The sequence below is a fragment of the Lycorma delicatula genome, chromosome 2, assembly GCF_047948215.1.
Source record: "Lycorma delicatula isolate Av1 chromosome 2, ASM4794821v1, whole genome shotgun sequence".
In the NCBI taxonomy this organism is placed as follows: domain Eukaryota; kingdom Metazoa; phylum Arthropoda; class Insecta; order Hemiptera; family Fulgoridae; genus Lycorma; species Lycorma delicatula.
Genome location: NC_134456.1, coordinates 155,704,810 through 155,722,027, shown reverse-complemented (window position 1 = coordinate 155,722,027; position 17,218 = coordinate 155,704,810). Strand labels below are relative to the sequence as shown.

Sequence of the window (17,218 nt, the reverse complement as noted above, 5' to 3'; positions counted from 1 at the left end):
AGGAGGACAACATTTTGGCACAGACAGCAAGCTGCAGACCAGCATAGAAATATGGCTGAAAACACAGGCGGCTGCGTTCTATGACAAGGGTATTGGAAAGTTGGTACCACCCTACGACAAATGTCTAAATTGGAGTGGCGATTATATAGAGAAATAGCGTAACTATGTAAGTACTTGTTACAAATAAAAAATTTTTTATTTTCACTGTGGTTTTAATTTTGTAACTGATCGGACCTTGAAAAAAAAATAACCCTCGTAGTATGTGCAATATTCACAGTGTGACATTTGTGGGAAAAATTAACAAGTAGTATGTCTTTCTAGCCTCTAAAAGGTGGTTACAAGGACCTTTCCAGCTGTCGAACATGTTTTCATCTTTACAGGGCAAAGCTCTTTGCTCCTTATATTCAACTCACACACACAAATTTCATTGCAAAAAATTATTTCCTTTCCATTGAAATTGATTTAATATCCTTTGACATTTCCTATCCGGCCTGTTTATGATTTTGGGTCAAAAGTCTTAGAACTCATCTCACATAGACTTTACCTTAGATCTTTGTGATAATGGAATAGGTCCTTCCACGAGTGACACCCATTTCTAAAGCAATTTCGTCAATCATAATATGCTGATCATCCTCAATGAGGTCTAGGATAGATTAAATGTCTAGGATAGATCCATTACATTTGTCTTTGAACATCTATTGTGTCTGTAATTTTCTGCAGCTTCATATCCTTCTTGAAATTTGCTGTCCCAGACTTGGGTATATGTCATCCCAACTAGATGCAGTCTAGTTGACATATACCCAAGTCTTCTAGTTATGTCATCCCAACTAGACTGCATCTAGTTGGGATGACATAACTAGAAAAAATTTCAGAAGGTTTGATGCCCTCATTCATGAATACATTGCACAACCAATGTTGGAACCTCTTGCTCTGACGTGATGTTTCTGACCAGAGAGATGCAAATGCCAAGGCGGATGGATCCCGTTCCATACATCTTCACCATCCATATTTTTCTGTGCCAACCCAATCATGTTTGTATGCTAGTCATGAAGACAAGAATTCAGTTTATATTTGACTGACAGTAGATCACCTCAATAATAATAATTATTATTATTGTTGTGTTAATATTGTAAAAATTAATATTTATTTATTATTATTTTTGGTTTGTATGCAATTTTTATATCTTTAAATGTAAATTCACTCTTTTCACATAAGGAATTGCATAGTGAGGCCTTGTGTGTCATTATATTAACATAATACAAAATGAATAATGAGGTTTATTTATCCTAAAATAAAATAATAAATTGTTCTAAGTTGCTGTACAGAAACTTAGATCTGGCTATATTGCAGTGTTGATCTGTTATTATTGTGAAAGTGAATATTTATCTTAGATTATTCAGAAATTATTACATCAGTGTTTCTGAGGAGAATTCAAAATTCCAATTATGTATCTTGAGATGTGAAGGAAAACTAAGGTCATTCTGAAATATAGTGGGATGTCTCAAGCATATCTGGAATATACATTTGCCAGAATAAGTAGGTTATCTTCATGACATCAAAATAATTCCAGGAAAATAAAATGTTCTGACATGATTTTTAAAGTTTTTTTTTTATGTATAATAAGAATAAGATGAATGAAGTAGATAGAATAAGTGTTTGGAAGACTTATAGGTATAGCTTTAAGTTGCAGTTTAAAACATGAATAAGTAATAATTTTAACCCTTTTTTTGTGAGGAGGGAGAATACCAGTTACATACACCCCATAAGGGGCCGTGTCGGACTCGCCACAGGTTCCGCAAGGGGTGTTAATTAAAGTGCATATGTTTTCCTGCACCCTACTGACTAAACCTAAACCCCCTCCTCAACTCCCCCCCCCCCCCGTCTGGGGAAAAACCGGCATTGAAGCATTATCCCAGCCCCGGCGGGAGCCTTCAGACTCAGGGGATCCCCGTGTGTAATCACCATCACCTATCCACACAAGCACGGACCAGCTCAGCAGGAAGCTGTCTTTTACCCCTTCATCCTGCGGTCATGCTCTTCTGCCTCTCTCGGAGGACTTCCCAGAAACTATCATTCCACTGGCGGCACTATAGAAATCCTACTGAGTACCCAGCTCAGTCAGCCAGTATTCCAATTCTCTCTCTATTTCCTTTGTACTGAGAATATTTGCTACCATACTTGATACCAGTTCCCATTGTCTAGTTTCTTTAATTTCTAAATTTTTTTAAAACATTTAGTTTTGTTATTGATTAAATGAATGTATGTACTATGATTACACAAAAACGTTTGGTTTCAATTCACCAGCCACACACAATCTGTACAAAAGGTTCCAGGACTGTGGCTGTAAAAATGGAATTAGTGGGACAATCTTGTGGGCAAGGTTGTAATTTGTTGAGAGCAGTCCTGTGGTAACATAACCAAAACTCATTTACTTTGAATTAGCAGTTCATGTTGTTTTTCACTTTTTGTAAAGGTATTTTTGTGCCTATTGTCAGATTTTTAAATAATGAAATAATGTGCGAACATTAAATTTTGTGTTTTTACATTTCAGATGATAAAACAAACATATATTGATGACCTGTCTTGTCCACATGTGTTTGAGTGGTTTGCTCATTTTTGTGATAGTTGTATGTTATTAGAAAATATGAAAGAATGGAAGGCTGTTAACCTGCTATAGTGATGAAAATGTTGAGTCGTGCATGAGTTTTTGCTGCTGTTACCAAGATGTCTTAAAATAATTTATTGAATCAAATTCATCATGTACAACCACATTTAATAAAACCAAGGACTGGTTCCTGGTTCACAACAATGTGTCACCTCATACAGCCATCATTGTATGGTAATTTTTGGCCAAATGACAGGTGACAGTGCTGGACCACCCTCCATATCTGCAAGATATTTTCTATTTCTATACCTGTAGACTATTTTCTATTTCTTACAGTCAATGTACCTATGAAAAGGTACAAGTCGATAGATGCCATAGAAGAAAGTCAGGCAAATCTGGATTGAAAGTGAGACATTATTGACACTTAAATTATGCTCTTATTCACTGAATCAACAAAGATTTTAGAGATCTTGGAATAATGGGTTTATCAACTTATGCTTTAAACTGTGATCTAAATGAGCAGATCTATAAGTTTTGTGGATATTGTTTTAGAATATTTTACATTCATCTTATTCTTGCTGTTATTGTAAATAAAAGATTTTTTTTAAATCCATTGAGAACATTCAATTTTTTCTGGAATCATTATGATGTGATATGGAATCTTAGGAGAATAAAGAATACTAGTATGTATTCCAGATATCTAAGGATAATCAAGATATGCTTGAGATACTTTGAATATATATCTCATGATATCCTGCACATCCCAGGATAAGAATATGTATGAGGGCTATTTTTTAGGTAAGGTCCGATTGGTTGTAGCTTTGTAAATTTTGCACAGCTGTTAAAATGAGCATGCACCCTGGCTCCCAGCATGCCTTGCACAAATGTAGACGCCATTAGCAGTCATAACATCACTGTGTATGGTTTATATTTGAAGTTGAAATGTTTCAAATAATTATGTGGTCTGTCAGTTGTGAAATAAAGTCTGTGACTCAATTTTTGACCACAAGGAATACATCAGCAGCAGATATTCATTGCCAGATGTGTGAGATTTTTGGGCTTAATTTGATGAGTGACAGCAAAGTGTGTAAATGGGTAAGACTGTTTAAGGATGGGCGCCACAATGCCCATGATGAACTGTGATCAAGCTGACCTTCTGTAATCATAGATGATTTGGTGCACAAAGTTGATGCAAAAATTTGTGAAGACCAGAAATTTATGACTTCCATTTTTTCACTGATATTCCCACAAGTTTCAAGGTCAGTGCTATACAAAATTGTTTCTGAAAACTTGCAATTCAAAAAACTGTGCTCATGTTGGGTTCTCAGGCTGCTTTCTGAATACCAAAAAAGAAAAAAAGAAGAATGGCTAGTGCTTTAACATTTTTGACCCGATACAATGATGAAGGAGATGAACTTTTGGATCACATTGTCGCTGGGGATAAAACATTGGTTTCTCACATCACCCCAGCATCAAAGCGGCAGTCAGTGGAGTGGTAACATATCTCCAGTCAAAGTGAAAGCCAACTGACAATGTCAACATGCAACATTTTTACAACTGAATTTTGAAATAGATGTGGTTGCCTGTTAGTCAATTTTATGTCTAAAGAGACAACAATAAACTCAGCAACATACTGCAAGACTTTGATGAAACTTCAGCATTCTATCAGAATAAATAACATGGGCTACTGTCATCTGGAGTTTTGTTGCAGTATGACAATGCATGACCTTATTCTGCAGCTCAAGTTCTGGAGTTAATCAGAGCTTGAGCACAAATGGACCACCTACCATATAGCCTCGACCTTGCGTCAAGCGATTGTCTTCTGATTTACTGTCTGAAGGAGTTTCTTGGCAGTCAGCGGTTTGATACTAATGAAGAAGTGAAAACAATGGTGGAAGTCTGGTTTTTCTTCACAGGCGGCTGATTTTTATGATGTAGACATAAGCAATTTAGTAAAATGTTATGATAGATGTTTAAACAAATTAACTATGTATAAAAGTAGCATAAGAGTGAAATAAAAAAAGGTTTTACACAATATCTTTACTAGTTTTGTTTGTATTAAAAAGTGGACCGTACTTAAAAAATAGTCCTTGTGTATTGGTCAAATGGGTATGTGTTTTAGATGTTCCCTTTGAGACATCATGTTCTGTACAGGATAGTTTTAACATCTCTGAAGATCTGAGAATCTACTGAGGAATTACTATCCATTTTGATAATAAAAGCAGGCTGCATATATATAAAACAAAGGCAGATCTAAGTTTATGTACAGTGCTATATTCAATTTTTATTACATTACTGAAGTTATCTTTTTAAATAGTAAAAAATGTTATTTACATATTTTTTTTTACATACACTTCCCCTCACAACCTACTTCCAGTGATTATTTAAGAATCGAAATATTCATGTATTTTTAAATTTCGATTTCTGTAAATAGTTTTTGCGCATAATCTTGTTTTCCAATCTGTTTCAATAACCATTTATTATAGTTCAGAGTAATTTTAAGATTTTGTATTAGTAAATTATTGATTTTCAATCGCAGGTGATTGCATTTTACTTCCTCATTTTTGGATCAGAGTGAAATTTTTCTTAGTTCTTTTTTCTGTGGTTTTTTGATAGTTTTCTGATAATTATTTCTTTGAAAATTTTTATTCTAAGTATTATCTATTTATTTGTTTTTATCTTCTTGGAATAATGATAGAATTATTATTACAATTGTAAAATATTTTGGTGTTAACAGTTCCCAGCCGTGAACCATCACCATGTGAAAATGGTACAGGTGGTGTGATATCACCTCCACAACCACCTCCTCCAGCACCATGCCCTACTAGCAACAAAGTAACTGTGGCAACGCAGACTGGTCATGAAGCACCTGATCTCAGCTTCAATCCAGATAAAATGACATATGATCCTCATTGCTATGAATGTAAGGTCAAATATCGTGACCCTAAACCCAGAGATCTTGTTATGTACCTGCATGCATGGAAATACAGGGTAAGTAACTTTTTCAAAACTATAAAATTTTTTGTGCTAAATATAAAATTTGTCAAATTTTATTAAAAATCTATACCGCATAACATATCCAAAACTGTAGAGTGGCCTTTGGAGCGCAGTTAGAACATTGTTGCATGCATAAATTTTTGTTGTTGATATATCAGTTATTTGACTGTTTTGATAATATTTTTCGTTATCATATTTTATGTGCTAACCATTGGCCTCAACAAAATTACTTCATCATGAGTGTCCTTAGCTATATATTTTATTATTTCTGGCCCAGTTTTTCATTCTATACAGATCTCTAAATTAAAACCTGGATGTCATATTGTATGACCCATAAACTGGTTCAAATTTTCCTCTCAGCAACATTCTTCCACAAACCTTTTTCAACCTGTGTCTAGTTAAAAAATAGTTTCAGTTATGTTTCTTTAATAACCCAAGGATATAAAAAAAAAATTTTTAGTTATTAATAAAATGTTATTGTTTGGTATGATTTAATTAATTATTGATTTATGCCTTTACATTTAATCTAGTTGATATTTATAAATTGAATAGGTTAATTGTTGAAGATTTCTGATGATTTCAGATAAAAAATACAACGCATTGTAATGTGTGGAATATGAAAATTTTCATCATTATTGAAGTAGCATAATTCAATATAAATGAATTTATAATATTTTAGACTGCAATTTACATGCAGATTGCAATATTTAATGTAGCATGATATTGAAAAATTTGAAAAGCTAGATAAATACATGCAAGTGCCAAAAAACTGCAAAAGGCAACAACATGTCATGGGATTAATGTATTCTGCTAGTTCAAAAAAATCTAAAATGGAAATTTATATTCTCTTCAGCTACTTAGTAGATCGTTGCCTCAGTGCACAGTATGTTTTTCTTATTATATGTTTTTGTATTAATATACAGGTGTACAAAGAGAGTATCAGAGTTTTTAAAGCTATTTAATATCTCTTAACTTTGACATTAATTAACTACAAATAATTGCAACAACAATAATTAATTAACTACATTAATTAATTGCAAATAAAATGAAAGAGTAACTCTTATAGTTTTTCCCTACAAGTGTTCAATGTTGACCACTTTCCATCACATGGCACTCATCCAACCAATAAGAAAGTTGGTCTCATATTTTAACCACCATCTCCGGAGTAAGGTAAGGGACAGCTGCTTCAATCCTGTACCTCAAGCTATGTCAGGAGGTAGCAGAGGCACATATATAAGATCCTTTATAAAACCCCAAAGGAAAAGTCACACAAGGTCAAATCAAACAACCTTGAAGCCGAGGCCACTGCAGACAAGTGCTGTCATCAGGTTCAATCGTTGTTGAAAACATTACTCAATCGTCCCAGTACACAGTTATAACAGTGAGGAACCACCTACTTGTTGCCAAATAAATTTCTCTGGTTCGTCTTGCAATTGAGAAACGAGCCACCAAATAAGCAACTCCTGTTACAATTGCTTCAGCTAAACTTGCATTGCTAGTTCACAGCTGGCCTTCCTAACATATGTTTTAGTTTTGCGCTGGAAAGACTTCATAACATGTTCAACATTTTCTTCAGATAGCTTAAGTTGTTCCATATTCTTAACTTTTAAACAGACATTTGATCATTTCAAACTGATTATGCCATTAACAAATATTATTTTCTCTTGACTGAACACAATTTTTTTACAGAACACATGTCAGACTGTAACTACAGATTCACATTTAGCAAATTAAAACACAGAAGGCTTTTTGTTCATAAGTCACCATATGCATACTTGACAGTGGCACTGTCAAGTGAAAAGGTAGGGAATCAATCTATGGCCATGCGTGCAACTAAAACTGTGCTTTTTGCTCTTTGATTTTAGCTGTTATTCAATAATGTACACTTCATCCAAGGAATAGTATAACAAATTAAATCCCCAATATTTTTTTTGTACAACTGGTGTAATTTTTAGTCTGCTTTAAAATTTTGAACAATTCATTATTACCTTTTTCACAGATTATACAGTACCTGTAACTAAAGATAATTATTTTAAAGGATTTGAAAATAAAACATTATTCATGGATGGACTGTGTAACTATTTAACTTTAAATATGCATAAAACTGTTACATTGTCTTACTCAAGGAGGTGTAACATAATTAATCACCAGGATAGGATTCCTATTAATGATAGTGATAGCATTTTTATTGGCCTTAAAGCAAAATTTCTGGTTGTTTTATTTAAAATGAAAACTGTTAACTTACCCTTGTGCTAAAAAGAATAGTTATTTTGTTATAATACAATATTTCAGATTATGAGAAGGAGTCTTATATGCTTTATTGCCATTTTTAATAAATGACTGAACAATTTAAAAACTATTCCACTAATTTGAAACACAATTAAAAGAATATCTTTTACAGAAACATCAATTATGTTGATAAAGTTTTAAATAGTACTAATTTATGAAAAAGTACCCTAAACTTTCTTCACTCTGTTTAACATGTATATAAATTTGTGATCAAATAATTCTCATTAACGCCTTCTGAATTGAGAAATTCTTTGTAGTTATTTTTTATGGTTAGTATCTTTAGGTATTTAGCATTATTTCATGTGTTTATATTTTAAACAATTATTATGACTTTTAATTCTTTTAATCACACCTATTTTTTATTATTTTTTATTTTATAATAAATTGTCTATTTTTTTATGCTGCTGTGATTAAGGTTTTACTGCAGTTTCCCCTGATTCATCCAGGCAAATACAGAGGCAGTTTCTTTTTTTTATTTATAGAGTAACATATCTATTTAGTTCTGACGTGATGTGTATAATGTATATTACATATTAAAATAACATATTAATAATTTTAGTAAATTTTACTGAAAAAGCTAAGGTAACTCTCATTCTGATAAGTTTACTTATTAACTGATTATCATGCAAAAGTGGTTGAAAAATTGTAACAAATATTCTTGTAATGCAAGTGAAAAAAGATTTAATTCTTATGCTTAACTTAAACTTTAAAATGAATAAAATATTTATCATTTCAGATAGATTATGACCACTTCAGAAAATTATTGTTCATTAACTAATTGAAGATATATGGAATTTTTGATTTTATAAATTTATTACATATCATAAAGCTTTTTTATCGACTTATCAAAAAAAAAGTACAGTATTACTTTCGGTCGAAAGTTGTGATTGAGGGATGAAATTAGATTTTCTTTACTTTTGAAATATGAGGATTACAAAAATACCATTCATGTATAAAATTTTGTAACTTGAAAATTTCCAAAACTAGATAAATTTCATTGAAATTTAGTTATAGTGTATATGAAGTTATACATTATATATTTTATGTAGTATGTCTGAAATTATGCATGTGAAAATTTGATGAAGATTGGTTGAGTCATTCTTCAGTTACACTCAGTTTAAGGTAGACAACAGACAACATAATCTAAATTTGAGGTTATGTTACATTGGTTTATTTTTCATACGTGCATGTATAGTGAGTCACAGAGGTGAATGAGTTTAAACTTGGTATTTGTGTGTAGGGTCTACTTGTTATTTTTAATTATATTATGGTTATAATAACTTAATTTTCTTATAAACAGAGAATATATTTCAATATTAAATAAATAAATATATATATATATATATATATACATTTTTTTAGTTTTCTCATTTAACTTGTGTTGCATATTTCTTATACAAAAAATAAAATAGCAAAAAGTCAGTCTTCTTGCCCAGAACTGTACAAGAATGTTTTTTTCATTTTTTTTATAATTACTTATATTATCTCTTCAATCTTCTACCCTTTTGCTCATGAAATAATTTTTAGTATATTGTACCTCATTTTATCAATACAATTTTAACTGAGAACTGATTCATTTTAACTATCGAAATAAAATTAATTATGCTGTACATATTTGAAATACATAAACTTTATCATTTTATTTGTATGCATTCAATATTTTTATCTTTAATGTGACATAGCATTTATTAAATTTCATGTAAAATATAATAATCAATTCTTATTTCCATTGAAAATCATAGAACTTATTTCATTTCATCCTATGTATCAAGACATTGCAAGCAGATAATGTTTGCTTTGTATATGGAAGGTCAAAAGCTTAAGACCTAGGTATACCAATTAAATTTTAATTTCTTTATTTCCTTGGTTCTGGATCATATTTCTTGTTCATTTTCAAGTCCTAATTAATAAAATTCCATGTTCTGATGATTTAGAATTGAAAACAATTATACTATCATCATTGGTATAAGGATGCACAGCTCCTAACTAAAGCCACTTAGATTCCTGCTCTTGATTTTAATGTAATAATTTTGCTCATTATAAGTGGGACCATGCAGCAGCACAAGTACATCCGTAGGATTTATTAATAAATTGACAGAATGAACTAGAAGGATATTTTGGGATATTTACTGAAAGTTCCATAATATTATAAGAACATTCTTAGGATGTAAAAGCATCCTGGTATTAATGATATCCAAGATTTTACCAACAGAATATCTATAGAAAAACCCATGAGACCATTTGTGAGATTTTTATTTGTATTGCTCTTAGAACGTCAAAAAAACACCATCTGGGATTTGATTAGAATATTCCTACACACCCTCAAGCTGTAATATTTGTGTTCACAGAACACTTCTATAAAGTATGAATGTAGATTTTGTTATGTTTCGTAGTTTATGTAACTAATGTTCTTAATTATACAATACGTTTAATTATACAATCTGGGAACCTAGGTGCCATGACCATAGAAATGACTTTCTTCCCAAAAATCTCAAGAGCAATAACATTGTATTACTCACTGTGTGGGTTGTTGTGCCGTCAATACAGCACTCGTGTGCATTTCTTCTAGCACTATGAAGTCGGTTTAATCTGCTGTTAACATTTAGATGATATTGTTTGTCCGAAAATTATCAGATCCATTAATTTCTTCCCAACAAAAAACACACTAAACTACAATCTTTTCTGTACATAATGTAGTCTCATGCAAAATTTGAGCCTGAGGGTTTTCCGCACTCCATTGTCAGTTGTTCATTATGAACAAGCAGTTATGTAGAGATGCCAAGAAAAGTAAACAAACATTAACACATGTTGATAAAAATACAATTTACCATCAGACTCAATTACTTTTCTTAAACCAAGAAAACAGAGAGTTTGCCACATTATAATGAAAAACTAAGAAAATCACTTATCGTTGATCAAAAAACACAAAAATTTACTGTGCAATTTAGACATGTTCGTTATCTATGTGACTATAAACTCAACTCCTCATCCAGATACTATGTTATATTATTTTAATCAATTATAAATAATATAATTACTCAAACATTTTTCTTTGGTTAACGGTGCTTATTGTTTAATTAATTATTTATAATTTATTATAAAACTAGCAGATCTGGCAATGCTTTGCTGTTGCTAGGTTTGAGTATATATATAGCTTGAGTATATATATATAGCTTAAATGAACACAGTTGAAAGTTTGATAAAACATCAACAAAATGAACATTATGGAACTTCACAAAATTTAACCTTTCCCTTTTCCTTTCCCCCATTTCCCCAGTTTCCTTCTTCCCATTGCCATTTTTACCATATTCCCTTTCCCCATTTTCCCCTTTGCCTTCTCCTCATCTTCTCCATTTCCTTCCCTTTCCATTTCCCTGTTTTCCCCTTCTTCCTTTTTACCTTTTTTCAATTTTTCCCTTTTCTGACTTTTCCCTATTTCCTTTCTCTGATTTTTCCCGTCTACGTTTTTCCCTGCATGTAAATCGGTCCAATAGTTTTTTAGTCTGTAGTGGACACATATGTCGAAAACATTGAAATGGAATCGTAAAATATTCAGTATAGCGTGTGTTATTTTTACATCCAACAGGTAGCGCTGTTTTTCAAAACAAGCATGTTTTTACCTGTCACAGCTGTGACATCTTAGGTATATAAAAACACACGCGTGTTCAAATGCAACGTTGTGTCAAAATTTCAAAGCAATCGGTGAAGAACTTTCAGAGATTTAAGATTTTGAACAAACATTTACATTTTTTATTTATGTAGATGGTGAATTTGTTTATGAATAATAATGTATTAAATTATGTTCACCTTTTTATTCAGTGTTAATAAATTATGACAATCCCTAAATATCTTTTCAATAAAGATACATAATGAAATGTAGCAAATGCTTCTATTTCTAAACTACCTATTTTTTACTATTATAGAGTTGTGAAAAATATTAGAGATGCCATTTTTTTAGAAACTTGAACTTTTTTACATGAAAATTTTGTTTTTCACTATCCTTTAAAGTGTGTACCGTACCCTTTTCATTTAAAATTTTGAGATTGTCTCCCTTTCAGGCTTAGTTATGTGATGGTTCCTTACTGAAAAACATATGGTTTTGAGTTAGGAGTGTTTGTGAAATGTCGTTTTAACAATTGAAAATGTTTAATTGTTGAAAAGTTATTTTAGTGTTTCAATACTTAATGAACTGTCTGAATAAGTGGATTTCGCTAGAAAATGTCAAGATACTTAAGCTTATCTTGAGATAGCCATGACTTTTTAGAATATCCCTAGTTGTCCGTATAAAGTAATACAGTAATATGTCATTAATTACAGATTTATTTAGTGTGACACTTCACATCAGTAATAAGTCAGTAATATAAAAATATCAAGATATGTAGGACAGTATTTTGCAAAAAGTTTTTGAGAATATAGAACATCATTCCTTAGATCTGTGAGGAAAAAATGTAATGTGTTCCTTCCAGTTGTAAAGATTTAAATTAAAAAAAAACTGCTTTCATTTTTCTTTCCTTATTTATTTAATTTTTATTCTCTTATGTCATTATTTTTTCCTTCTTATTTTCACAGGGACCAGGTTGGAGCTATGAGACAGAGCTTCCGGCATGGGCACGAGTAGACTGGGTTGAGACAGATGACTGAGGCATGGGGTCCAAGTATCATCCAATATAACTTGTGTCTTTCTACCTTCCTTCTGCATGAGCAGTAAATTGAAGGAGTAATTCTTTTCCTAATAGGTTTTTTTTCATTATTTTTAGTTGACATATTTCTATTTGTATTATGTACATTTTATTATAAGAAGCCAGGTTTAGTTTATTAGTTTCATTTTAAATTTTAAAAGTAATTTAGTCATAAGTTATTGTAAACAGTGTTTTATGATTAAATGTAATAACTATTATTTATGTGATACATATAATTGTTGTAAAATATATTATATATATGTTTATATATTGCAGTTATTATTATTATTGATGTTATAGGATTGTTAATTTTCTTCTGTGATTAGTAAGGAATGTTTTCATCATCTTTCATTTAATTATTTTTTTCTTCACTAGGCTAATTCTTAAATTTTATTGCAAAAAGATCCAAAAGTGTATGAAAAAGACGATAGTGGCCTTCGTAAATGTCAATTTTCAGGACTGATATATATTTGATTCATAGCTCATTTCATAGTATATATATATATATATATATATATATATATATATATATATATATATGTATATTTATTTATTTATATATACATATATTTTATTTTAAGTGTCTAAATTCTGATAGTTTTGTTTCTCTAAGTTTCCTTTAGTAATCAAAATTCTTATTAAAATGTTTTTTTTTCTAATTAATAAAACATTATTATAAGTTTTTAATCAAAGTATTCTGAATATAACATGATTTATAATTAAAAATCAAAGTAAAATAGCTTCTTAAAGTTTACGGTTATGTAAAATTTCCGTCCAAAAAAAATCAGATCTGTAGATCTATTTTTTAAATTGTCTTATGACATATTACAGAATTTCTTCTTTTCAGTAACATAATACAAATTAGTATACTATTAAAAATATGTAGAATAGCATTTTACTATTTTTGTTCTTAATAACAGGTTATTTCATTACAGTGTTGTAAGAGAATTGTATTACTGATAGAATTTTCTATAATTTTACACAATAAAAAAAGCATATATATCTTTTTTTGTAAATAATTTCATAAATTTGTTTGTTAAAGTGACCTATGAACTTTTTAGTGTGTTAGACAATTCTGTTTACATTAAGTTTGCTAAATTGAGTTGTTTCTTTATTTTAGTATAATTGATCTATGTATTTATTCACATTTTATGTATTTTCCCGTGTTAAGATAATCATGGGCCATTGTTCAGGTAAACTTTTATTTTAAAATAAACATTTAGTTTTTATGATTTCACCTTCTCAACATGATTTTGTTTCTTAAATGTTCTTTGTTAGTTGTAGCTGAAATTGTTTTCTAAGAAAAAAGTACATTTGATTAAATAGAATGTAAATCTAATAATATTCTGTCAACAATTCAGTTGTAACAAAAATAAGTGAAAGGATTATTTGTTACACATATTTTTTAAATGTGTTAGTATTCATTTTAAATATTTTTAATCTTTGAAAAAGAAAAAAATGCTTTGAAAAATTGTATAACTAATGTATGTTGAAATTTTTTTCAGTTAAACATTAGTGTTATGTATTATTCACTCTAACAGACCATTTGTGTTAGTTATTAATTTTATTAAGCTAGAATTTTTGTATATACAGTCATCAGCCTAAAGGCCGATTTGACCTTCTGAGCTAACATCAGCTTACAAAGCTTGGGCAGTGCCAAAGAGGTATCCTCAGTCAGCATTCATGGGGTACTGACCAAAATATTTTACCCCCTTGGAATCATATGTCAGCTAATGAGTTGATGCATTAGCTAGATTGAAGAGCTTAGAATCATATAATGTCAACTAATGATTTGGTTCATCAGCTATATTGAAGAATTAATATACCTCTGTCATCTTATGACTAAAAATTGTTAGTCAATAAGTTTCATGGTCAAAGGGAGTCAGATTTTATGTTACTTTTCATTAACATTCATTAGTGCAGTTTCCTTAGGTTTTTGTGATTTTGTATTAATAGATTTCTTTACTAAACCTGGTTTCTTCATATCTTATAAGTAGCTATGTTTAAAATACACATACATATTATGAACTTCTTTCATTAAGTTTTAGTAAACAAAAACCAAAATACGCTTGTCAAACGTTGTTTTGGAATTTAGTTCTTTTCATGTCAATGTTATCACGTATGTTGATCATTGATTTTATTACAATTAAGTTGTTAATTATTTTTATTTCGTTTAGTATTTAAGTGTTAAAATTGTTTGCCTTTCAAAATTTAAAATAAAAAAAATATCAGAGCTTAATTTATATTGTGTCTGTGACATGTCAAGGTAAATTGGTCCAAGCTCCAAGCATCCTTGTATAAGGTTTACAAGTATAAATGTGTATGTGTAGTAATGTGAAAGTAAGAGAGGAGTGAATGTTTGTTTATGTATGTGTGGTTGTGTGTGTGTTAGAAATGGGGAAAGAGAGAGAGAGAGAGAGAGAGAGAGAAGAATGAATGATATTATTCAGAAGTGTTGTATTATTAGTAAATATTATTACATGTAAATTGTAAACAAAAGACATTATTGGGTAGTTTTCACTGTAGTAGTATTATGTGACATCCTGAAGTGTATGTGGCTTTAATAACTGAATATTTTGCTGTATTGTTAATTTTGCTTCAGTTTGGATTTTTTTTAATAGGTCATTTACCTATTAATATACTATTTAGGTAAATAATTAATCATGTTCATTCTAAAAACGTTTATAGTAACCTTTCGTTATATAACTACTGAATAATTACTGTATTCTGTTATTTATTGTTTTATTTATATTTGAGGATTTATTAAACTGTATTTTTATAATTATAAAAATGGTATTGCAGTCAAATTTTAACAGATTTTTTTTTTTTTTTACAAATGGATTACTATTTTGATATCCTATGCTGTGGAAATTCAAGAGATAAAGAATTTTTATATTGTCATCTACACAGTTTACTTGTATGTTTTTACAATATTAACTTTAATATTAATATCTAATATATTAGTATTTTGGTTTGTATTTGAACATCAAAAGAAAGTAAAATGTTCATCACACAGTGCAAAAGGTTTATATAAAATAACATAATAATAAATATCAATCTTTTTTTTTTGTTCTACCTTTAGACAATATTAAAAATATATTCCAGATAAATTTATCTAGAATTAATGATGTAAACAGAAGTTATAGTAAAGTTAAACATGAATTTCCTTCTATTGAGAAAATACAAATCATGCCAATAGATTTATTATCTTAATTATTTATTTTCTTAACAATAACCATTAAATTTAATGATATTTCAAATAAAATTGCGCCATACTTAGCTAACTTATGTAGTTAGCTACATAAATTGTTTATTTAAATTGTTCAAATAAATATTACTTGCAGCTGTTACCTGTAATTATGTTATGATGTTAACATAACCAATAACAAATTATAAATAAACTATTTTAATTATTAGTTCATCATATACAGATTATGTAGGAATAGTAGGTTTCCAAGGATAACAAAAAAGGTAACTGCTGCAGCATTTGTCTCAAAGGATCAAATAAAACCATAAAAAAAGCCTTGTTCAGAATAGCGTTACAAAATATGCTATTTAATCTATGGTTGTAATTCATTTGTTTACATGGATCTTGATTGAGAATTTAGTTTACAACAGAAATCTGTAAATTCTTTATTTAGATTCTTTATTGCATTTTATCTGAATAAATTATACATATGCTTGTTCATGAAACATGGTTCACAGTTCTTAATTTAATTTGTGTTGCAAACCATTTTAAATAGATTACAATAATATATTTAAGAAGACAGTGTTTATTATTATTTTCAATTCTCTGTAATTTTTTATTATTTATATTATATATTATTATGATTTGCTTCCTAAAAATTGGATGTTATTCATTATTGTTAATAAAGATTTATATCATTAAATAAATAAAAGTGTAATGTAGATTTATGTTATAACTTTTTGTTTATGAATATTAAATTTAATTTAATTTTTAAAAATATGTTTATTATTTTGTAAATCATCTTTACTAAATTAAATAATAACATTAAATTAAACTATTTTTCTATTCCAAACTGAAGTATTATTATTGTTGTAAGTAAATATACAATATGGAATATGTAAAATGTGGAAAATGATGTCACTGCTTCCCTTGCCTTCTGTGCCCAGAACTCTTTCCCAGAGTTTGTGCCTTGGAATTGAGCAGTACTTTAATGAGCATGCAAAAAAATTAATTAATAAATCACATAATTTTTAAATGATCTGTATAATAAATTTCTCTTTAAATATGATAAATTTCATGAAATAATGGTAATATAATGATTAGTTTTTTTTAATTGTATGTAATTGATTGAGATTAAATTATAAATAAATTGGCTAATCTCTAGAAATTTGTTATTATTCTTATTAAATGTGCAAGTTACTTCTAAACCAACAGTTTCATATCTTCATATTAATGTTGTGTTCATTGCAGAAAGATTTATGGAGTTTTATCATCTTACAGTATTTGATGTTTTTTTGGTGATAGTGAAAACATTTTTAAAGGTAAACCAGAAATGCTTAAAGTAATTAAAATATACTTTTCAAGTTATATAGAACAAAAAAGATGCATTGGTACATTTACTATCAAGCGGATTGACTATGATGATTCAAGTTTCTTGAGACAACCCACATTCATCCATGC

General features: G+C 29.4%; 1 protein-coding gene across 1 annotated transcript in view; it reads left to right on the top strand.

Moving 5' to 3' along the window:
- Positions 1-13,057, top strand: part of RluA-2 (RluA pseudouridine synthase 2) — a 464,236-nt gene extending 451,179 nt beyond the window's left edge. The window contains exons 10-11 of the mRNA XM_075357664.1: positions 5,343-5,596; positions 12,461-13,057. Of these exons, the coding sequence (XP_075213779.1) occupies positions 5,343-5,596; positions 12,461-12,532 (326 nt within the window). The 3' untranslated portion in view covers positions 12,533-13,057. The remainder of the gene's footprint in view (positions 1-5,342; positions 5,597-12,460) is intronic.
- Positions 13,058-17,218: the final 4,161 nt, after the last annotated feature.